The following is a 24,315-nucleotide window of genomic DNA, read 5'->3' as shown; positions in this document are numbered from 1 at the left end:
CTGGGCCTACCCTTGCTCTACTGGTGGGGTTGTGCTGAATGAACAAGCAATAGTTCTTTGCTGAGCCTTGTTCAGAGACTGTGTTCGTGTGCCCGATTCTGACTGAATTAGCTAACCTCTGAAACACGGCCTTAGATTTATGTAGCTAGAAAAACAACAGAAATCCTCCTGTCTCTACACATAGACAAAAATGTGTATCTTGCCTGCAGGCAAGGATGCATGTGGAAGAGATAATTACCTTCCCTCCACCCCTCAGCAATACTACTCTAGTCTGAGGGCAGTCTCTACACAAACAAATGAAAAAACACATGAACTTTAAGGATAGTATTTTTGACATTGTTAGTCTAACTCAATTTCCACTGGCCTCATAACTGGGCCCCTTTGATTTCATGGGAGTGAGGTTAAAGCTAGCCATTAGCTGCTTTTTTAAAATCGTCCCCCAGTCACAGGAGCACCCGCACTCCTGCAAGCAGAAATTCCCTCTTCCATCCTCACCACTCTACAGCCACCAACAAGTGAATTCTTGGCTTATGCATCTGTTGCCTCTACAAGTGAGAAGCTAAACCACCTTTAAACTTGATATTTGAAGCTTTCCATGTGCGTCAATTGAGCAGTGGGAGCTACACCATCACACAAGCTCAGCAGTGGATTTCCTAAAGCTGGAGGAGTTACACAGCTTTGTAAACACAACAGCAGGATAGCAAAAAAACCTCACCAATACTCTGGTGGCCTAAGCAAAGATGGCATTGTACCAGCTCCCTCCATAGCAATCCATCATGAGAAATGTTTAAAGCTTCACTCCCTCATGAGGATATTCTCCAGCCAAATAAAGTCAAGAATTTGTTTCTCTTCTTTACTTTTTTTTAGTGCAATTTAGAAGTTGGGGGGGGAATGACAAAGAAGCCACATAACTCGGTCAAAAGACAACCAAATGAAAATCAGTCCTGCCCTTTATTTTAAATGATCCTACAAGACTGACCCCACACACTTGTTTCAGAAAAGCGGGATGTACTATGCATCAGTTACCTATGGTGTGATATAAAAGGGATATTCTTCAGGAGGGCTGGTCCAAAAAAATCAAACTAAACAAATCACTCAGGAAATGTTATTTATAAGATTGCTATCAGAGCAAAGCAGAAAGGAGTGTGGCATCCCCTTATCTCTGTCTAGTAGTTATATGGTGCTGCAGGAGGAAGAGGGGATGATGTTGAAGAGTGCTCAGCTCCCACTAAAGGACCAAGGAGCTCGGCTCATGGCTAGCACTTGGTATTTCAGCAGAAGATTTGCACGTCTGTCATGTTTGTACCTAACTCCATCTGCTGACACTCCTGGTGCTTTATAGCTGCAGGAGCAAAGCAGGTCAGCAAAGCACTGGATGGCTCTGGAGTCGCAGGCAAGAGGGAGCTATTCATGTCAGGGTCACCACTTTTAACCAGTCCACCAAGCTGGTAGTAAGGGAAAGCTGCTGTCATCTGACAGGAATGTGACTGTCCTGGAGGATGGCCAGATCCGGTGGCTCTCCCATCAAATGGCCTGAGCCGATGCCACCCTACACAGCGCTGGCAGGGCATGGACAGACTTCCCAGCGCTCCCTCCATCCCCAGTCGCAGCTCCCAGCCCCGTCACACGCCCAGATCACTCTGCATCTGAAACACAGCCAAATTGCAGGGCCAGCCCTCCTGCCAGTGGTCCAGCAGATGGAGCAGGGGCCAGAGAGGTCTCTGGTGGCGAGTCCCCAGGGGGTGGCTGGGCAGGGACGTCCTGGGGTGGAACACCAGGATGCTCCTCCGGGACGATGCCACTGCAGTCCCAGTATGTGAGGCGGTGAATGCCACACCAGCCTGCGTCCTGCATCCCGCTGCACCTTCCTGGTGCACCTTGTCCCTCCTCTGCCTGCACCTGCCTGCTCCCATGACAGGACCTCTGGTCAGCGCAGCGCTGCCGCCTGGCCTTCCCCTGCCTGCAACAGCTCTGTCCAGACCTGATCAGCTGGGGACAGCTTACGGCCTCCTTCCTGTTAATTAAACTAAACCACAGCCCTTCACGGCAGTCAGAGCTGAGAGGATGGGGACAACTGTGCTCTCGCGCAAACTGGTGGGCCTTTGCAGAACATGGGCAGGCCCACACAGGGCCTCTCTGCACCCCAGTCCTCTGACACCTCCCAGTTGTGCTCCTCACCCATAGCCACGCACTGCTGGGAGAGGAGTCCCCACGTACTGGTCTGCACTGGGCAGCTTCTCTCCCGCAGCTGCTTCTGTCTGTCCTTTCTGTGGCATCAGCTCTTTCTTTTCTTAGGGCATCTCTGTTTCTGCTTCTCATACCACTCCCTGTGACGGGTGAGAGGGTAGACTAAACAGCAACAAATCCATCAGCCAAACACTCATTGACTGTTCAGCCAGAACCACACAAGGAAGCTTGTCTCACTTGCAGCCCAGCAAGAGGGGGGAGGATAGAGCTTTTTCTGCTGTTTGCAAGCATAGGGGACATATATATATATATATATATTTTTTTTTTTTTTTTTAAAAATACACACACACACATGTATATATGTATACATATGTACACACATAAATACATATATTTAAGGAAAATCTCTTATTCCTTCAGGAGGTATGGCCTCCCAGCGTCAAGACAGTGTGTGTGTGTGTGTGTGTGTGTGTGTGAGACGATGATGAGTGACCTGGTCACTGCATCTCAGGAAAAGAGTCCCCTGGACTTTGTGTCTGTGAGCTGGGGCTCATTGCTTCCACCTGGCAGGAGCACACTGGCCTCCCTGCACTGGCTACGCTACTGGGCAAAAGGGAGGCAGTGTGGGCTTCCAGCTGACAGCAAATTTCGGGAGAAAACTCCAGGCTGACAACTCAGGAAAGTAGGTCTTCTCCTTACCCGGAGACTGAGTGTGACAGCACAGGGTCACAATATGCCACATGCAAGCTCTGAACAGGCCCATACCTTCAAGTCTGCTGAGTCAATTGGCAGACGGGCGTCAGGGCACGAGAGAAAAGCCAGGAGAGCTGTCAGGAAGAGATGGAAGCTCTGCTACTCAGTCCAGCTTGGACTGTATAGAGCATTTCATGCCCTGATGGCAGGGAATGGCTCTGCAAGGGATGGAGGAAGGTTGCTCTACCAGCCAGTCCCAGCTCTGCTCTCTGGACCTTGCTGGTGAGGTCTGCACTGCCAGCACTGTCAATATCCCTCCGAGCTGAATGACACAAGTGTCAGAGCTCGTTTATCCCAGCCAGGTCAACAGGGAAACCACACTACAGAAACTTACATACTGTTTCTCGTACCTGATTTTACTTGGGTGTCTCTGCACAATATTGTCCAGGTGTATTTATATTTGGATATAGCAGGCATCAAATATCTAGACCTAATATCATCTGCATTGAAAATAACCAGTTAGCCTTGCATGGTGGGTTGACCTGAGCTGGCTGCCAGACCCGCACCAGCCGCTCTCTCACTCCCTCCCAACAGGACAGGGGGAGAAAATAAGATGGGGAAAAAAGAGGAATTCATGCACTATTTCCCATCGGCAGGCAGATGTCCAGCCTCTGCCTGGGAAGCAGGGCCTCAGCACATGTAGTGGTTACTTGGGAAGACAAATGCCATAATGTGAATTTCCCCCCATCCTCCTCCTTTCCCTCAGCTTTTATTGCTGACCACGATGCCATTCCAGTAAAAAAGAAACTCTTCCATATCTATCCACAAACAAATTGCCCTTGACACCATTAAATGAATTTGAAAACCAGTTCAATTTCAGTCTGTATAGGCAGAAAGGTGGAAAAAGGAGTCAGAAAGTATTTCCTCTACCTGGAATGGTACTTCGACTTGCTGAGAGCTTTAGTAATGGCAGAAGGGGTAGATCGTCTTCTCTGGACTATGGGCTTCATTTTCTGCAAGATAAAAAGACATTCCAGTTAGCCTGGCCACCTTGAAAGCAGATCTGCTCATTGCACTCCACAAGTTCTCTTTTTATCTAGTTAACACTCATGAAATCTCAGCACTGAGAGCCATGATCTGTGCTTTCAGACACCTTCCTCCCCTTCCTTATTATTAAAACACTTGTCAGCTCTTACATTCATGTGGGACACTTAAAACTTTCCTAACTTGAAATGCTTCCAGTTTTCACAGCCAAAATTCAAAGTAATGACACGAAATTAAGCAGAGAAAAAAAAACACAGGCTGAAGGTCAGGAAAAACTTCCTACCACTCATGCCATGGAATAATTTGTTAAGGAAAGGTAGAGAAATCCAATTTAAAACTGAACTGGACAAAGCTATGAACAGCATATAATACTGTAGGGAGCCATATTTTATGGGCTGAAGGAATGGATAAGGTTACTTAGTAGATTTTTCTCTATCTTCATTTTCCATGATTTACAGATTCAGCAAATAGACTGTTATTAGGCCGCCCTACAGGTAGTGTAACCTCAAGACACTTGTATCTTTTTTAACAGCCACCAAGTCTTGTATAACACAGAAATGAGGTGACTGTAATGGCGAGACTTGTGAGTTAGACATGATAACCATCCAAGCCAACACATACATACGAAGGTCACAGGTCTCCTTTTATTTGCTAAATGAATTTTGTGCTGGAGAAAAATGACAGATTTTAGCCTGGGAGAGAAATCCTTACATCAATGGCTCTTGCTTAGTAAGTATGGGAAAATCTGTCCCATGGCTCATTTCAGCATTTGCCTGTATTAGAGCTTTAAGTACCAGGAAGTTTAGAGTATGCTGAGAATTATTGATCTTTTGACTTCTGAATGTATCAAAATATGGAATATCCTAAGAATAAAAGAAACCAGGATTGCTGCCTGAGGAGAGGTCCTACGGAGAAAGTGTGTTCCTTTTATTAACTGTATACTTTTCAAACTCTGTGCTGAATGCAGAAATATTTGTTGCATGTGAGCTCATTAGTCCCATCTCTGAGTACACGACACTATTACAGCTCAGTACCTTATAACCACATTACCATGACATTCTTACGATGTTAGAGGAAGGTATTATGCTCATTTCACTGATGGAAAGGCCAAGAACAAAGTGATTGCAGTGAATTTGGGTGCCTGGTGTTCAACACATTGGACCTGATTTTTCTGAGCAGACAGAAAGGTTGGCTGAGGGGGTTGGGTTGAAGCACTGTTCCTGCTCACTCTCACTGGAGCTATAGGGGCTCAGCATGGCTATAAGTCTGTCTCCAGGGATTTATGTGAGGAATCCCAAAAATTAAGAACAGGGCATTAGTGGCCACTTCAAAAGTTGGTGGAACTGATTTACCACACTTCAGAACGGAAATCTATGGCAGAGGCCGGCGTGGAGTCCAGCTGCCAGGGAAGGTGCGCTCTTCCTCATGTCCCATTTTGTTTACAATACACCTTTTGACTTCTGCGACAAAAGACTAGGGAATTCTACAGGCAAGAGCTTTCTACAACACAGACTCCTGATTCATTGCCTGATCAGGTCCACCAGAGCCCTCCAAAGCACAGACAACCTCGTGAAAAAGAGTGTATGATCACGTGACAAAGTTGGAGTGGGACTGCAAGTGCAATTTAATAAAGCAATTTCCTAACGTATGAATACTCAGCTTTGCAACATCAGCAGTGCTCTCCAAGTAGATTCTTTGTGTATGTGTATATATGTAGACAGTGACAGATGGCAATTTCTCCCTCATTCCCTGATATGATCTTTGCCAAGCAAAGATCTGTCTTCGGAAGTTTCACAGAGAGAACTAAATAAAAATAACATCGGCTCAAAAATGTTTGTTTTAAAAAAAAGAGAGTCCCTACTGAAACGGAACATCTGGCTTTCAGCGGTACCTTAATAGGATAAAGTGTTCCTACAAAACATAGTACAGTAAAGCATCAGTCATGCAATATCTTAGGGTAGGAAGAAAGGATGGGTGCGGTTGCCTGGTGGAAAACCCCAGCAGGCTGTCAGCTGCAAAGGTCACTTGAATAAATACAGCAGGCACGCAGGGAGATCGGATGCATCTTTGTGCCAGGGGCATTGTAGTAACATCTTGAATAGCATTGTAATAAAACCTTGCACGTAATAGTATCTTCTGTGCTGAAGAATCCTATGGCACATAATAACCTTACTGTAGGTAAAGCAATCACTTTGGCCACCCCAAAACTAGTCTCCTCTGAAGTACAACATGGTAAGGAGTACCAATGACATACATGATGTGAGTGTAGTGTAGAAGGACATTTTACTCAGAATAAATTTCAAGGGAGATATCAGAAAGTCAAGTACTGGTGGATTTCTTCTCCTGACCATTAGAAATGGTTTCAGGTTGTATCTGAATGGTGGCAGCAATGCCTTCCAAGAAGCCTTGTCTTTGCCCGCTCACTGCACTTCTCCAGAGGAGTCTGAGGACCTGTTCACTAGCACCACTTCCAGCAGGCACTGGACTACCCATGGAAGTCTCACAAAGACAGAACTTTGGGTTTCCAGTGAAATGCTGTGACTACAAGACACAAGGTATTCCCCATACTTGCTATCTCCAAATAAAATGCTGAGATCATCAGTTGCCCAGAGGTCCAGTTGCCTGATTCCAAACAGACTCCAGGCAAACCAGAAAATTGCTTTCCAAGCCCTCAGCCAAAGTCTCTTCAACCCTAGCCAGTCACGTATCCTTGGCAGGACATCATTGAGATGATGGCAACAAGATCACGAGTGGCATCTTACTGAGGGAATGGGACACAACTAATTGGTGTAATTTCACGGTTAACATACTTGATTTGCATATTTAATAGAGGAATAATAAATTGTTCTGCCTTTGGTTTCAGTAGCCATGCAAGGTAAAACAGTTACTCATGTCCTCCTTCCCTGCTTGGGAGAACCTAGCTGTGTACTCCAGTTTAAACAATTTTGGTTTGCATGGGCTAGCCCATGTAAATGATGTTTCCTTAAGAGGCTGCTGGACAAGGACAGTCTCCCAACACCTTGAGTGTTCTTCCAGTGCCATGTAAAATGTACTCTGAATTCTGCATGTTTTTAAGGTCTACAGTTTTATGGTTTCCTTGCAAAAAAACTTCCCATCTCACTACACAGAAGAAACACCACAAGGCCTCTGTCTCCTGCCCAACGGCTGCGCTTGAGCACAGCTGGCAGTGCTTGGAGCAGGCGGCTGGTGGTCCACAGTCTGGGGCTCGCCTGGGTGCCAGCAGCATCATGCAGCCTTTCCCCACGAGCACAGCTTTCGGATGAAGGGGGGGACTTTGCTGTGCCTCTCCATGTTAGAGCCAAGGAGTGCTTTTGCTGCACTGTTCACATTAACCAGGCACTAGAATCAGAGAGCTGCCAAAGGGACATGGCATAATCTCTGTGCTGTTTTGATGCCATGGAAACAGATACTCATTTACCCAACATACTCTGAAAGTGCCTGAACACTTGCAACACCCTGGACCGTGTTTGTGCATTACTCATCTCAGAGCTGCCAATTTTAGCTGTGTATTTCTTGGCACTGGGGAGATTGTGAGTCTAATGCCCCTCATTCCAAACCCATGTAAGGCCTACACTATCGGCTCAGCTGGCCAGCATGAGCGGGCTTTTTTTCCCCCCATTGACCTCTGTGCTTGAATGTTATTCTTCAGATAGTTAAGGTGGGATGGAGCTGAAAAATAATGACACCTGCTCAGTACAGGGTGTATTTTCCTTCTGTCAATAGTTGGTCAAAGCTTGCAATGTCTGTGGCACTGGAATGCTGCTATTTGGTTTAGTTCACATTCAGAAATGAAAACAAAATTTTTTTAATAGTGCAATTTTTCTGCAAAACATAAATTGAACTATTTGTTTCAGAAACATTGATACACTGTGTCTTCAAAAACACTGTGTGCTTTCTTTGACCCTAGCATCTGCTGCAAGCTGACAAGACTCGTGCACTCTGCTAGCAGTGGTGGGAAGCTGCCTGGTCAGACTCATTTCTGTCGGTCAGTGCAAAGCAGCAGGGAAACACGTCTGTCACTCTCAAGCTGCTGATGCTACGAAAGACTGTAGGTTATGATGGCGTGGACCAGAGACCCTGATGCTTCCAGACCAAATGTGGGAGGCAGACGCAGCCAAGGAGCTGGCTGGCTTGGCCACCTGCAAGGTCAGGGCTGCCTGGATGCAGGACCACCTGCACAGTAAGATGTGACAGATCTACTGGACTTTGAATTTCTGGGTTAATCCATATGATAGGGCTGCTGCAAAGCTGCAGGCCCTGGGGCTGGGTGGGTAAGCTGGCATGAGTTGAGGACATTTCCAATGGAAACTTGGCTGGCAGGAAGCTTTAAGATCCTGTGTGGCAGGAAGAGTTCCTTCAGAGCCCTCCCTTCATTTTACTGGAAGGCTCTTCCAAAGCAGTGTGTTTTGACAAAATGTTTGTTTTCAATTAATCTGCATTTTCCAGGGGAAAAAAATACACTACAAGAAGGCTCCTGGGTAGCTCTGCTTTGGCCATTAGGTATGTCATCACTGAACGAGAGAGAAAAGACAGTCTGAAAACAAGTCGCAGTGTAGAAATAGTAGGATGAAGCTCTGCAGAGCATCTGCCAAGAAATGGGGCTAGCTAGCATGTTTAAAACTAGCCTAGTACGTCCATACCATCCTGCAGTCTGTAGTGGAAATGTCCTTCATGAGGACTGAACACACAGCAAGGAAGATCAGTCAGTTAGCCTGTCTCCACGCCATACGCTCTCTGCTGAGGCAGGGATGATAGCCATTCCCTCCCTTCTCTTTTGACAAGGGGAGAATTGTGCACTGATTTTATTAATGTTGTCCCTTGCTAGATAGAGATGGACATCATCTAAAAATTAAGACGTGACTCCAGATCTGAGACATTCACCCATCAGTGTCTAATGTGTTGTGAAGGAAAAGTCCAGCTGCCCCAATGAGCTCTGAATTTAGCTTGAGCATTTCCCCTTCTGTTCCCTCCTATGTGGTTGTTTAACGAGCCCCTGCACCGACTCTGTTGCCATCACAAGCAGGATTTAAAGAGGTTTGAAGCTGCATTTTATTACAAACCATCATATGGAAATGAGATCAACTTCACGCTTCAGACCTGACACTGGACTGGCTTCCCTGTACCCAGGGGGGGTTAAAAGCAGTAAGATCAAATATAGGGAGAGGGCTAATTTAGGTCTACCCCTATTCTCAGCATACTAATGTTTCACTATGAGTTCTTTGCATGCTACTGAATGGAGCGACCCTATCAACGTCATCAGTATGGCTGCAGGCACACAGCTCACACTTCCAAGGGAAATTTGCTTCTCCCAATGCTCTTAGCTGCCACGTTCTGTTACTCTTTTATGCAGAACATTTGGCTGTCAGTGTCATTCTCCCCAAGTTAGACAAACAGTCCACTTTCTAGCTGTGAAGATGGAAAGGGTATCATATACCCTTAAAAAAAAAAAAACAAACAAAAAAATCCAAACTTATAAATGTGGACCTTGAGTCAATTCCATGCTGACATTCAGATCAGTTAGGGAGGCTTATGTTGCTAAAGGCACAGTCAGAGAGAGTAAAACATGGGTCACAATGTCTTTGATTATTTGGAGCATCACAGATTGTTCAGAGCCAATAACACCAATATTATTCTCATTCTTGGATGGATCTTGTGAAACAATCTCTTCCTACAAATACTCTCATCACAGTATCAGTATGCTGTGTCAGAGCAGATAGCTGATCACTGCTATTAATCAACTGAATCCAGTAAAGGCACATTTTTCAGTGGTCTACTGGAACAGAGCAAAAGTTACCATATAAATGTAGCACATGGGTATTTAGGTCTGAGGCACCATTCAAAAAAATACTTAAGAATCTAGTTAAGAGTACAGAAACAATTAACTGATCACTTGGGCTTGGATCCATCCACGTGAAAACAACCGCTGCTGCTCTTCCATCCAATAATGAGTTTATGTTAGCAGCAGCATTCCTACAGAAGTATCTTAATGAGATATTGTAAGGCGCTTCTGCCTCCTGCTGTTACATCTCTTGTTTATGTGAGCGCAGGATGCTCTTACAAAGTGCCCGTATAAGACTGCAGTTGCGTTTCTAGTTAGAAAACCCAAATAGAGAGAGACAAAGAAAGAGAAGGGGAAATTGTTCACTGCATAAAAGGAAATCAGGCATTAGGTTACATGAACTGGAAACAACTGGGCTTGCCCTTTTATGCTGATTTGCACTTAAAATGAGTTTTGGGGAAAAGTGCACTTGCACAGCTGCTGTCATCTTCTCCCCTTGTTCCCAGACTTCATCTGCCACTCAAGAAACTGTACAAACTTGAATGCGGCCCCATGACCAGGAGCAGTTTTAGCAGAGGCTCCAAAAGCTGCTGTCTTGCAGTCCTTCCCCTTTGCCCCCGAATGGGGAAATCCATTGCAGGGCACTCAGTGTCACCTTACTGGGAGGCAGCCTCAGCCATGCATACCTGCCCTGCATCTCATCCAGATGTGCTGTGCCACTCTCTGCCAGCCTGATCTTGGGTGATACTGGCTTGAAAAGCTACACTCCTTTCTACATCATGCCACCAGCTCCTTGGAATGTGACTTGTTTTCTTCTCAGCCTTGATTCCCTGCGCAGCTTGCCACCCAGAATAAGATAAAAAACTCTCCAGTTCTCCTCCAAGTGTCCTTTAAAAGGTGAGTGTTTGGAGTTCTAGGACCAAGACAAAAGCCTGGGCTGTGACTTGGTTCCCGCACTGGTTTCCCCATCTTTGCCCAGTTCCCAGCCAGGGGAAGATGCTATATATAGCAGAGATCTGTTGTCATGACAGTGCTCATGATTAGGCAGTTAGCCAGCTTCCTTTCAGCTTGCTGCCAGGCAGACAGGCCAGCATGACCTGATGGGGAGAAGGGAGAAGGCTCCAAAATGGAGTGGGCCCTCTAAAAAACATGCTCTGTATGAACCAGCTCCCGAGACAAGCAGCTGCTTCCTGCACGACCCCCAGCCCGAGACCTCCCCTGCCACCCAGCACCAAGGTAACCCCACCAACAGTCCCAGGGGAACCTGGTCTTGAGTGGTGGGCTGCAAACACCCCCCCGCTCTGATGCTCGCAGTGAGGAAGGTCCCAGGGGCATGCCTGGAGGGAAGGGGAGATGGGAGGACAGGGGGCTGCCACAAACCTTGCTAAGTAGCCCCAGGACTGAGCAGAGACCAGCAAAGACAACCAGATCCTCAACTGGTGTAAATCAACATTGATCCACTATAGTCAGTAGCTTTACACTCATGTAATGTAGGGAAAGAGCCAGGCCAAGGTCACTGAACTCTCAGGGGAAGTTTTACATACTGCTTGTATAGCAACATAATGAATCGAGCCAGGATTGTAGCATGAAATTACATATACAATGAATTATTTTAGTATAAGAGCCTTGAGTCTCTACTACTAGAGTAATAGGAATAATTAACCTTGGTGGAGCACTAGTTTGAAAGGTTTGCTAAGTAACAGAGCTGTTCAAGCATTAGATGTCTTTAGAAGACATCCAGAAATCATGCTATGCCTAAAAATTTAATCTCTAGAAGTGTAGTGCCTATTGACTTTAGAAAACAGGAATGATGTGAGCAGATGCACTAGTAGTGCCTGCGGCATGTGCTGAGGGAGCGAGTCTGCAGATGTAGACAGAGTGAGACACTCAGGAGATGAAAACCTTCTTGAAAGGATTGATTAGAGGAAGGGGGAGCAGGTTTCCTAAGGCGTCTCCCACGTCTGTCTTGCGCTTAGTTTCCCCCAAAGTCAGAGTGCATAAGAAGACCATGAGTATAAGCACTGTTGTGGCTGGCTTTGCCAGAAGGCACATGAAATCTCAGGGTGGAGGGCTGAACATGTTGCTTTTCCTGTGCAATTCAGAATATTTCCTGTAACAACTTCACCACTAGTTAACTGTTTGAGATGGAACCGTTAAATGGGTCATTACCTGGCTAGCTGGAGTCTCTGCCTTGGTCTGCAAGGCAGCAGACCCAAGCCTTCCCCCTCAGCTCGAGTCTGGACTTGGGCTGCCCAAGGAGCTGGATCCAGCTTTCGAAGGTACCCCTTGCAGCGTTGATCTGGGACTGAGCAGCAGGACAAACACTGCTCACTGCTGAGGTCTGGCTGATCCTCTCCCCCATCACCCCAGGCCCAAGAGGCACAAGCCACCACTTGCACACCAGTTCCTCCCGGCTGCTGAAGCTCTAGCAGCATTCAGTGGGCGTCTGGGCTGCTGCCAGCCACTCAGCGATTCTGCTCTGGGTCCCCTTGTCTCAGCTTGAACAGAAATGGGGGCAGCAGGGCCGGAGCTGCCTAGAGAGGTAGACAGAGCCCCCCCCTGCCCCGAGGGGCCACAAACGTACCCCCAGCCTCCTCCCTGGGGCCATCTGCTCCTCTTCCCCAAGAGCTGGCCCGTCCCTCTACTTCTCACCCTGTTTTTTCCCCAGTGGGGATGGTCTGAGGCCAGCTCAGACAGTGCTGCAGCACGGTGGTTTTGCACTGTTTTAACCCTGGAATTACGCCTTTCCCAGGCTGGGCTGTGAGCTCTGTTATCTGTGGATTTACCTGTGGATTATCTGCTGTTGAGGAGGGTGTTGGCATCACCCTTCCCTGCAGCGGGGCTAAGAGGTGTCACAGCTGGCTGCCTTTACAAAACCTACAGGAACATCCCCAGCCTCTGATACCTCTCTCCCACCATCGGGGTGCAATCCACCAACAAGATCAGACATTACTGGTGGTGGCAGGGTACAACCACCTCCCAGTCCTTACGGTGACAGCAAGTGCCTCATTCTGAGAGGAAGCCAGACCAAAAAGTATAATTTTCCCCATTTTGATGCCTGGCCTGCTGCACCTCCAGGAGTGTTAGCCACAGCCGCAGCTGCTCCATGCTCTGTCTCTGAGCAGAGTCAGGCTCTGTCAGATATTCCACCCCAAGACACCAGATGAGCCTTTTCCCGCTATGCAGAATAGCCAGGAGAAGATGAAGCAGGCTGCGGCGTCCAGCTCACGGCGCTCATCCACCAGCTGTGCCCCCAGGTTTCTCATCCCAGGGACAGGAATGTTTTTGGCAGCTGTAGGAGCAGCTCCACACATTGTGCTGTGACGCCACCCCATTCCCAGCTCCCAAACAGCTGCCACGCGAGCATCCCTGTGGTACACGAGGCCTTCGTGGCTGCTCTAGAGACATTTCAGGGCAGGTGAATAAGGGAAGAGAAGCAAACCCTACATGTCTAGAGGAATGCCCACCGCTGTATGTGCCCACAAGCAGGTGGCCAACTGAGGAGCTCTGTCGGGACCATGATTAGCTCCCAGTGCTGCCAGAGGACTGACACAGCCTGTTTCTGAGATAGTGGTAGCCTTAGCAAAGTGACTTTCTGCTTTTCCCTCTATATAACTATTGTGCTTCACCACAACATTTTTCAGCTGATGGGCTCTAAAACAGATTACAGTCTTTATTCAACTAAGCCCTTCCTTACTCTTATCCCATACAGCCCTACTTCAGCTTCGAAGTGACTGCTTGGAGAGTGGGAAAACTGAGGCTCAGATGTAGACTTAAGTAACATGCCCACAGTGATGCAGAAAAGTAGTGGCAGAGCTAGGCTTGGAAGCTAGGTGTCCTTTCTCCTCAAATCATAATTCCCCTGGAGTCATTATTGCGACATTTTCATTGTGAAAACAAGACAGACACAGTTCTTGCCCTGGGAGCTTATCCCGAAGCACAGACCAACAACATCTGTGAGCAGACAGAATTAGAGCAGATCAAATCTCATGGAATATTGTCAGGAATTCCTGTTACCTGAACATTTGCCATCATCTACCTGTCCAAAGAAACAGGTCCTTTCGTTACTATTGGGGCTACAAGAAGCTTTTCCACAACACGGATGACTCACCCCACCTAATAAGGAGCAGTATTAACTGTTCATGCAGCCAAATTAACACTACGCTAACTGTCCTATGCCTCCTGCCACCCTGAGACTCTGGCAGTCCATTCTGTTTTCTGGCTAATGCAACCCTATTCTGATCCATCCAGTCTCCTTTTTCCATATTGCTTCATGTTAGGTAAGGACATGTGTGTCTGTCCATTTATATTTTAATAGTTTGCACTACTTCACCTTGCATAGGGTGAAAATTCAGTGTCCAGAAGAGAGGGAAAAAAGTGCAGCTGTTTTACGAGCTCTTTGGGGTGAATTTTGCCAGCACAGGCATATCGTAAAGCATTAACACTTCCTTGCAAATGCTAGGGAGAATCTTTTTCAATTCCTTAAGATCCATAATTAGCCTACTTAATCAGAGGAGGAAGTGTAAAACAACATTGGGTGGCCACAGCCCAGTATTTTATTTGTGGATGCGAGTCCCTTCAGAGAGACAGGGCAGGGTTTAATGTGAACTCAGAGGTAAGGGTGTAAATATTTATCTGAGCTGTTTTACGCAAGTTCATCTTCCTGTGTTGTTTCACTAATTGCTTCCCTCTCCCCTACTGCTAAATGGCGGCTCCAACCAAACTCAAATATTTCTTAAAATATGCAGAGCCTGATGGCAGTAAATCAGTTTGCAAGGACACACTTTGAAATGTTTCCTTTTCCTTCCAAGAAATGGAGCCCTGCTGGTTTATTTTAAAATGTCCCATATAAGGGGGACTGGGAGAAACTCTGCTTCCAAAGGCTGAGTGGGTTTTCCACTTGGAGGTGGCTGGGGATTAGTTTGACTCGCACTAATCTGTTCCATGCCACTTTTTTTTCCCTGCTCCCATGGATAACTTGTGCCTGCAGGGCCTGCATTCCTCGGGAGTCTGGAACAACACTGACAGTGGATGGCAATGAGAGAGGATGTCCTGCAAAGCACGGAGGGGACTGCTGTCTCACGGAGCACCAGAGGTCTTACTGACTGAAGAGGGTCTTTCTGAAAAGCTGATGTAATGGTCCATGTTCTTAAATGACACTGGGCTGGACCCCAAATCAGGACACTTGGAATTTGTCAAGGCTTGGGCCTGTGTTTCTGGCTACTGAACACAGCCTTGCCTGCATGGCACTCCCCTCCACCAGGAGTATGCATGCCTGGGGATGAGTACCAGCATTTGGTCTGATACAGCACTGCCCAGGGTCCTAAAACAAAGTGAAACTCTCAACTGTCACTCAAACTGCAGGACACGTACCTAAAAAGGGGCCCAAAAGCTTTAAGCAGGAAGACAAGGCCACAGCTCCCATTCATCAGCTGTGCCTCTGTAGACACTTGGGTGCCCAACTGGAGCTCTGTGCTTCCTCACTGCGGCACCCAGTTCTGGACAGAGAGGTGAAAACTGATGAATACAAGAATAAAAAATTTTCTGCTGTTTCCAAGCCTCAGTCCACTGATACAGTGTTGGTGGACAGAATCTGAAAATTATGGGCAACTGCTGCTGAAAACTTCCATGGGTGGTCTTTTCTCTGCAAATCTGAAGGTTCAGCAGGAGGGTGTGTGTCTATGTATTCTGGGACAACAAGAAAAGCACTGCAAGAAAAACTGCCAGTAAGGATGACCATTAGCTATCACCTTCAACAGGATCAGGCTCTGAACTTCTGAAGGGTGCACTCGGACAAAGTCTTTTTTTGCATTGATACCAATCTGAAAAACTTTGAGTAACACAAATGCAAGTCTCTTCTCTGTAGCCAACACAGCACAGCAAATTGCTAATTGATGGAAACTGAAGAGATCAATAAATATTGATGTCGATTTAGAAATACTTCTGTACTTCGTGCTTCTGGCCAGGTGAGGAACTAACAGCTGCTAGAGGAAGCACTTCCCCCTTCTAGTACTAGCATAGGAGGCCAAAAGCGGTGGGAAAAGTAAAACTTTGTTTTGTAAAATTTCTTCACCTGTTCTTGGAGGTCCTGACTGTTTGGTTGCAATTCTGATGTCCAGGGCTGAGTAAATTTGAAATATTTGCTGACAATGGATTAGACCAAACAGCTGCCGCCTGTTGGGATTTTCCTGCAATGCTTATTCCCATGGTGAAAACCCACTGCAACAGATTCCCCCTATATGTTTTGTTAGAACTTTATAGTGGGTCTCTTTCCTCGTCCCTTTCCTTCCCTTGAACCAATGCTGAACGCTACCCCAGGAACCTCTCACGAGGAATTCTTCCCTCTATAGCTCTAAAGAAAACCTCTACACAGCTCTACACATATATATGGTCTCTAGCATCAAGCTGTGGCATGCTCTAATTATAAGTATAGCATCAAACAATTATGGGGTGACTACTGATAAGACTCATGGGAAATCAGTGGGGGCACACTTTTATAGACCCCTTTAAACCATTTAATTCAGGCTGGTACTTTGGGGTAGAAGTTTCCGTTGTAAAGTTGGATGTATATATAACATTGGAAGGGAACTTGCTGGACTTCACAGTATAAAAATTCATCACTGAGGCCGAAGTAAATTAAGAACCGTGCTCTTTCTTTAAAAATGCAAATAAATAGTTCACTGAATTGAGCTTTGGCAAAACGAAAAACTTGCAGAGCAGCCAAACCTGAGGAACAGAAGAATGTAACACATTCCTTCATGTCTTTAAAATAACCCCCTTCTCTTTCCCTCTCTTGGTTCAAAACTCCTCCTCCTGCCATATTAAAAATTGAAAACTCATAGACAGCTGGGTCTGCCCAGCTACAGAATTACTTCAGCCTTTCCGAAGCAGGGCCTCTGAGCTTGAGTATGCTGGTCCAGCCCCTGCTAGGGCCCAGATTAACTACCAGTGCATTCTTAGGGATAGACGCAGGCTTGTTTCTGAGCCAGCTTCCCCCAGCTCTAATGCAAACATGTGCATGAACTGTGCTCCCCAAGAAAGGTCCCAAGTTCCCACCTTACAAATTATCTTGTTGCAAGCATACGGTCAGTGGGTGACCCCATCCTCTCCACCAGGTAACTGCCAGCAGCCTTTGGTGCCTGTGAGTTTAAGTACCTAGTGCATGTTGCAAGTCTGGTGTTTCTCATCTATTTACAATGATTAAATCATTTTATTTGCAGCTTGGCCATGGAAAAGACCTTGAAAAGAGGCAGCTCTGTGCATCTGGATTTCATTAGAGCTGAACATTAATCCCTTTATGCCTTATAAGCACCCTGTTAGCATTATACAGACTTGGGGTTGTAAATGGAATTCTCAGAGCTGGCTGGCTGAAAAATGGGTTAATCAACAGCACCTCTGCTAGCACACACACCATGAAAGGCATTTTCCTCTTTCTGTTGCTTGCTCATCTACCTGTCAGCGTCAGAACAGGTAACACACTTATTAGTAACATTCACTGTCCAACTCCTCCTCAAAACTCATGATATAGGTTTGTACTGAATTGTAGGATTTAATCCCACAGAATTCTGCAGTTGATGGAAATGAAAAATAGGCATCCCAGCCTCAAATGAGGATCCAAACATCATGAATTTCAGTGGAGCTGCAAGTCTAAAGTTAGACAAGCTAGGCAAATAAAAGTAGACTTTGGCTTGAACAATTGCCCTTTTTTGCCAGTTTTTGGAGTTGCAGGAAGATATGAAAGGTTGAACTGTGACAGAGGCCAAGAAAGAGACATTGCTGAGCAGCTGGGCAAAGGTCAAGAATGGAAAGGCACGCAGGAGCAGCATTATGTGAGCTGAGCTCATGTGAAAAAGAAGGTGCGAAGGAGGGGCCTGAAAACACAGCCTGAAGAGATGCCAGTGGACTGAGAAAGGGGAGAAGCTAATCATGGAGGATGAAGAACTCAGAGATCAAACAACCTGGAGGCCAGAGGATAGTTTGCCAAGTGAGGCCAACAAAGAAATATGCACATTCTTACAGTAAAAAGCTCTTGCTATGAACCAATGCAAGTCAAGTTGTGTGGCCTTAAAGAACGCGTCCCAGTTGTTGATGGCATGAGAGGTGGAAAAAGATAAGCAGTGGAATCAAACTATTCACATTAAGTTCCTTATACGAGGCTGTTAGAATTATTCCATAGGAGCAACTGCTGCAAGCTACTGCAGAAACCCATAGATGAGCCAAGGAGAAGAAATGATTAAGGCAGAAAATGTCTTGTCCCACTGAAGTCAATGATAAAATGCCAGTGCTTTGCAGAGGCTAGGATTTATAAAAGTGGGTACAGCATCTCCAGTTAATCAGACAAAGGCTAGATAGCATAATGACTGAGGCTGAATAGTAGCCTCTTCATTTGCTTTCCCTATGCAAGCACATGTGCACATACACACGCGCACACACACACACATATGCACAAAGCTCTTTGGCTGATAAATTTCCCAATAAACGCAGCAGGCAACTTCAAAACCAAACCAAAACAAGCCTTTCAATAGGAATTATGAAAAATAAGTTTTAAATCACAAAAACATCCTGTTTTGCTTCAGTTTCTCTCTCACATGCCACAAGCTGGGCTCCACCCTACCTGTTTTCAGAGGGGCTAACTATGGGCGCCAGGTTTTGGAAACTTTCACGTCCTTATCTGTCCTGCCATTTGCTCTCAGGGACACATGAGGAGGGCAGCACTGTGGAGACAAGAAAAGAGGGGTTGATCCCCTGCGCCCATGCACACCCATCCCTGTGCCGGTCCTTTTTCCCATAGCTCTAAGATCCCTCAGGAGAAAATGCCGAGAAGTGGAAGATGAACAGACGTGGGTTTTATTGTTTTTGTTGTTTGTTTTTTAAATCACAGTGACTGCCACAGTCCCAACCTCTGGCTGAAACGGAGAAGGTGGTGTTAAGCAGACTTGCTATTTGCTCTACTAGGCTTAAGTACTCATACTGATGACACTTTCACAGACAAGTCAAATATAATATCCTGAGGAGATGCCAGGTCCCTAACCAGAAGCACACAGAGAGGCGGGGAGCTGGCAAGGCAGATGCGTACCATACTTTAGTACCACCTCTAGGTGACCTCTGCACATCAGCTTCCAGCCAGAGAATATGTGTTGTCTCCTGAGCAGTGCTGCCAAACAGGCGATGTGCTGCTGGTGCTCCAGAGGTTGCTGGGGGTGTTCGTTTAAGACGGGTGCAGTCCAATGTAGGTGTGATCATACACTGCTGTAAGCGGGACACAGGCGAGTAACAGTGTGAGTGGTTGAGTGCTGCTGTAGGCGTTTTCAGAGATGCGTGTATTTGGATGTGAGTGCTACTTGCTGTAATGGTGGCACTGACAAGGATGGAGGAGTGAGTAATATGTGGATGAAGGTGAACAGAGCAATACAGGAGTCTGGGGGTGTTTGTGAGGGTGCTGGCATGACAGAGGGTGAAACAGCAGAGGAGTGGTGAACCTGTGGCTGGCAGGAAGGTGGAGTACAGCGTGCTGGTGTAATGCTGTCCACAAGGGACTAGGAAAGGATCCACAAGAAGGATCTCTGCATCAGAGCCGCAAATCAGAATCTTCCATGTTACAAGCAGGAGGGGATCTGGGATCCCTCATGGCTAGTAATGAAGAACGAACATCCACTACATCTTCCAGCTAATTCAGAGAAACCATATCAATGGTACATTCCTCAACATCTCCCACACCTATGAAGTAAAACCAGTCTGACTACACAGATGCTCAAGTCACATCCCCTGGTTACAATCTGAAGGAGTTCTAGTCCCTGGAGCTTGCTCCTCTGCAAAAACAAGGCCACACACTTCCCATTTCTGGGGCCAGCCTAGCTGAATTATAATGAACAAAGGTGAAGCACCAAGAAGCATAAATGGTCCCTTCTGCTAATGCCAAACTCACCTAGACCAGAGCCACATTAAGCGATCTACATGTGGGTTCAGCCAAAACCTCAAGTGCAGCAGCACTTAAAGACAGGTCAAGAGAAAGTAACTGTATCCAGTGCTGTTGATGGAAAGACCTTCACTGAGCACCACTGAGAGTCTGCAGGGGAGGCAGAGACTATCATTATGTCTCCATGCCTACAGAAGCCTATCCAAAATTAGGTTATGCACCTATCCAAAGTGTGGCATTGTGTTTGATAGGGATTCCCTGAAGCAGTTGACTCTCAGAAAATTTAAATTTTTTTAAACCAATAACTTTAATATTTGTTTTCCTCTTGAAAGGAATCTATTAATTTTTAAAACATCACTAGAGGGCGTTAAATAAATAGGCTTCCCAATCAAGCTAACTGCCTGTACATGCAGTGAGATCTTTGAGAAAACTGTTTAGTTGCAAACCTTGGGGGGGAGGTTTAAAAGGTCTGTGCATATCAAAACGGCCTCCTGACCACTTTCTCTCTGGCTCACAAACTAAATGCTTTACTTCTCTTTAGGTGTGCCCTGGAAAGCACCAGCCCAGGGGCCCAGGAAATCCACCCAGGAACTTCCTGCAGCTGGGCACAAGCTGTGTCAGGTCTCAGCAAGTCGTTAGGGAGCTGTCCCATTACCAGGAACGCTGCCATTTATACATATCCCATCAAGTACCAGTGGCTTAATTAGCTTAAAGTCATGCTGGACAAAGTGATGCTCAGGTCCTTGAAGAAATCACTGGGAAGGCTGAGTTGCAGTGCCTGGTGGTGCTCTATGCATCCCAGGGAACACAGTCCACATAGGAGCTTCATGCTCCTGCAGAAGCAGGTGTCCATGGCCCTACTGCTCTGGCTGCGCAAGCTAGCAACCGGCTGTGATGCTGAGGCAAAGAACATACTGCTAAAGGCCCTCATTTTCCATCTCTGCAGGTAATGTAGAGTTGGCACATCACAGCAACACTTTGTCTGGGTTACACAAAGGCATCAGCAGACAGAGGTCTAGTTAGGAACAAGAACGTTAAGGGATGTTCTAAATGTAGAAGAAGATGGGAAGGTAAAGGGAAAAACAGACATCTCTGTCTTAGGTAGGGCCTGTAGGTAAAAACTGCAAGAGTCTCTAAAGAACTAGCAGCAAAAGCTGCAATAATACATCACTGGATCATAAAGATCTCTCTGGTTGTGGGCACCCTCTAGCCCCTGGCAAGCACTGTAAGTATTACAACTAGTTGCAGATTTTTTTTTTTTTTTTAACAGAACTTGCTATTTATTCCAGTGGAAACTCCCTGCAAATAAAATAGTTCCACTCAGCTACTGTTTGTTTTGCATGATTTATTTGAGAATTTCAAACTGGCATTTTGAATAATGTTTACAGTTTTCCCTCTTGTTTTCCATTATTTCAGGCTAACCCCATGCTAATACGATATTCTATTGTTTGTTCTGTAAAATTTAAAAAAATCACCAAGGGCAGCTGCCATTCAGTCCAGACTGAGCATCTCTTCCCCACCAGCACGCTCCCTGCTCTGCTGGACCGAGTGCCACATGCTTCACTCACTCCAGAGGAGACTGCGGTTTCTCCTGGAGAGTCTAAAAATACGAGGCAGTAACAAAAGGACTGCTTTGCCTGTCATTGTGTCCTGACATGAATGCAAAGTAATGCACTCTTGACAGGTCTCCTGGAATAACACTGGGATGCAAAGCGCTGCAATTCTGCCACCACTCTGGAAAAGCGACTCTGAATACACCTCAAGCAAAGAAGCTCTCAGAACCCCGTGCTGCAGAGGTTTTCAGGTTACTTCCTTTCTGACCCAGTCCAAAGCCAAGCGGGGCCTCAGCTCGACGCTCACCATGAACCCTCCCGCCTCCCCCTGCCTCCCTTCCCTTTTGCAGCCGGGCTGAGGAAACCAGACACCCTCGCCTCTTCCCAGGCTGGCAGCGGTTTCTCCCCAGCACTTGTCTAGCACCTCCCGATCCGGCTCGGCAGACTCTCCAGCTTCCCCGGCGCCAACAGCTGACCGACACTGCCACCGACACGCAGCCACCTCCGGGAGTGCGTGCAGGAGACCCCCGCGACATGTAGGCAGATCTGGAGAAGGGTACGAAGAGACACCCCGCCCCGAAATGCGGCCCCCCGGGGGGAGCCAGCAGGAGACACCCCCTCCCCGCAGCGCAGCCCCCGGGAGGAAGGGCAGCGGCACCGCCGCGGTACTTGCCTGGCTCCGCGCGGAGCCCGCGGCGCAGCTCGGGGCGCGGCCGCGTTGTCATGCCCGCGGCCCAGGCGCGGCGTGGCCCATGGTTCGCGGCGGCGGCTGCGCGCCCGATCCCGGCGCGGCGGCGGCGGCCGGCGAGTGGGCTCGGCGCGGCGCAGGACTCGGGGCCGGCGGCCCGGCCCGGCCGGGCGGGGCGGGGCGGGGCGCTGCGAGCGGGACGGCTCCGCCCGGCGCGGGCCCCGCCGGCCATTGGCTGGGCGGGGGGCCGGGCGGGGCCGGGCGGCAGCGCCCCCTCCCGGCGCGGGGCGGCAGCCGCGGGCGGGGGGCGCCGGCGGCTTCTCGAGCCCTGTCGGACGGGGAGGCGGGCCGGCGGGCCGAGCCCCGCGTCCCGCTCCTGCTCGGCCGGAGCTGGCGGAGGCGGGAGACCGGGATGAGTGCCCCGTCGGCGCCCGCCCATCCCTCCGGGGCGTGGGTGCCCCGGGGAACAACCCGCTCTGTAGTAGGCAGCGGCAGCCCTCGGCGGGGCTCCCTCCCGAGAGGCTCCGCGTGGGAAGGCAAAGGGGGGAAATTCACCCGGCGTCCAGAGCGGGGGAACGGCACGTTCCAGGCTCATCCTGCGTAGGCTGAACGCACCTCTCTGCGTGCTCACCTGGGAGTCCTCAAAGCGTTGTGGGGAAAAAAGGACACGGAAGAGAACTTGTGCTGGGGGAAAAGGGCAGGACCTGCTCGTTGAAAATCAGTATTTCTGTGCGGGGTTTAAGCACGGGTTGGTGCAGGCTAGGAAACTACAAAGCAAAACAGAGCGAACCTGGCATGGAAGGGGGCTCCGTAGATTTATTCACAACCCCCAGTGGTGCAGAACCTCACTTTCCATGGTGGGCATTGCCCAAAGGCAGAGTCGGGGACTAAGTATGGGGAAAGAGCTACCCAGAAAATCATGCTAAAAGATAGCTTTTCTGGGCAAACTCAGTAGAAGAGCCAAGAACTGACAGGACCTGAGACAGTCATACTCTTGTTCTGGAAAGGAGTTGTTCCTGCAAGTCGGGGCGCCTGAGCAAGAGGGCACAAAAGTAACTTTACAAGGTATCATACACAGTTCCCGCATTGCTTCCTTCCCTCACCCTCACCTCCAGATCTCCTGCCCCAGCTATCAGCTGTGCCCACCCAGTTTTCCAGCTTCTAAAAGCAATCAGCTTCCCACTTTGCCTGTGCCTATCTGTGTCATTCCTTACATCCGTTTCCATAGAGAGCTCCAAAAAATCTCATCCAATTTAGCAGTCCATCCATTCCTTTGGGAGGAAGATTCTGGTTACAACTGAGTGGTACACATCAGAGTATTTGGGACCATCAATTGTTGCCATTTCTTCTACATGTCGTGATCTTTTCCTGATCCTCGCTCTTCCTCCTTCCAGCTTTCTCACCTCCTTCATTTCAAACTTCCCCCTTTTTCTGCGTCTTTTCTCCAACTAGACTGCAGCTGTTTGGGGGAGAGACCACAACCTACTCAGAGTTCTGACTACAATCTGTTGCAATACAAACACAAAAATAATGGTGAGAAATTTTCCAATGGAACTATTTTTTTCCCCAGTGGAAAGAGCTGAACGGTTCACATTTGGGGGAAACCTGTTAGTTCTGGCAAATCTTCTGATGGAACTCAGGCAAAAGTCCACTGCAGGAAGGCCTTGGCATGGACCGGTTTGCTGCCAATGCCGCTCAGCTCAGCTTCTGAGTGGAAAACCTTGTTTTTCGAGAGTCTATGAGTACAGGCCAGGTCAGTTATCTGGGGGCTGGTCAGATGCTGGAGGCCTTGCAAGTGGGGCTCCTACTTTCAAGGAAGGCATCTGATGTCTGGCATCTGGGTTGGAAGGCTAAGGGTCTGTGACGATGATGTCTCCAGGAGGGGCTTGTCTTTGTGCTGGGAGTCCTGATGGCTTACAGAAATTGACATAAATACTGCCAGATTAACCAGGCGCTGCTGCTATTCAGTGTCCTTGGGTTCTTGGCCAGGTAGAAATTCTGTACATTAATTCCATAATTCTACCATGATTGCTGGACAGAAATTACTATGGAAAGCAATTAAAGCATGCACTAACAAGGTACATTCCTCTCTGAAATTATTCCTACAACTCCCCCTGTGTTGACTAAACCCATGACTGCAGCACATTTCATGGGATCACAAATAACCAACTTTCCACTCGTCTGTGCCTTTCATGGAGAACTTGGTACCCATTTGCCCTCCCTGCTATGTGAAGAAAACACATATGCCATGTTCACAACACTGTGATAGAGGTGATGGAAAAGAAACACAGTGGGTCTTAAAGGGAGTATTCGTAAAAGAGAAAAGACATTTAGTAATGCAGACTCTTGTTTTGGAAAGATTTTCAGATTAGCCTATTGCTTTTTCCTTTCTAATTAGTATGAGATGAATATTTGTGGGAAGCCATCATTTATC

The 24,315-nt window shown here is 47.6% G+C and overlaps 1 protein-coding gene across 2 annotated transcripts in view; it reads right to left on the bottom strand.

Annotated features, from left to right (window-relative positions):
• The window catches only part of LOC143164481 (rho GTPase-activating protein 20-like), a 38,369-nt gene extending 16,435 nt beyond the window's left edge, over positions 1 to 21,934 (bottom strand). The window contains exons 1-2 of one of the 2 annotated variants that reach the window (XM_076347128.1): positions 21,867 to 21,934; positions 3,811 to 3,893 (exon numbers count right to left, since the gene is read on the bottom strand). In XM_076347128.1, the coding sequence (XP_076203243.1) occupies positions 3,811 to 3,890 (80 nt within the window). In that variant the 5' untranslated portion in view covers positions 3,891 to 3,893; positions 21,867 to 21,934. Of the gene's footprint in view, positions 1 to 3,810; positions 3,894 to 18,338; positions 18,418 to 21,866 lie in introns of those variants that run through there. The other variant, XM_076347129.1, reaches the window with a different exon arrangement.
• Positions 21,935 to 24,315: the final 2,381 nt, after the last annotated feature.

The sequence above is a fragment of the Aptenodytes patagonicus genome, chromosome 9 (assembly GCF_965638725.1).
Source record: "Aptenodytes patagonicus chromosome 9, bAptPat1.pri.cur, whole genome shotgun sequence".
Classification (NCBI taxonomy): Eukaryota; Metazoa; Chordata; class Aves; order Sphenisciformes; family Spheniscidae; genus Aptenodytes; species Aptenodytes patagonicus.
The sequence above is the reverse complement of the archived record's forward strand: the minus strand, read 5'-3'. Positions and strand labels throughout refer to the sequence as shown.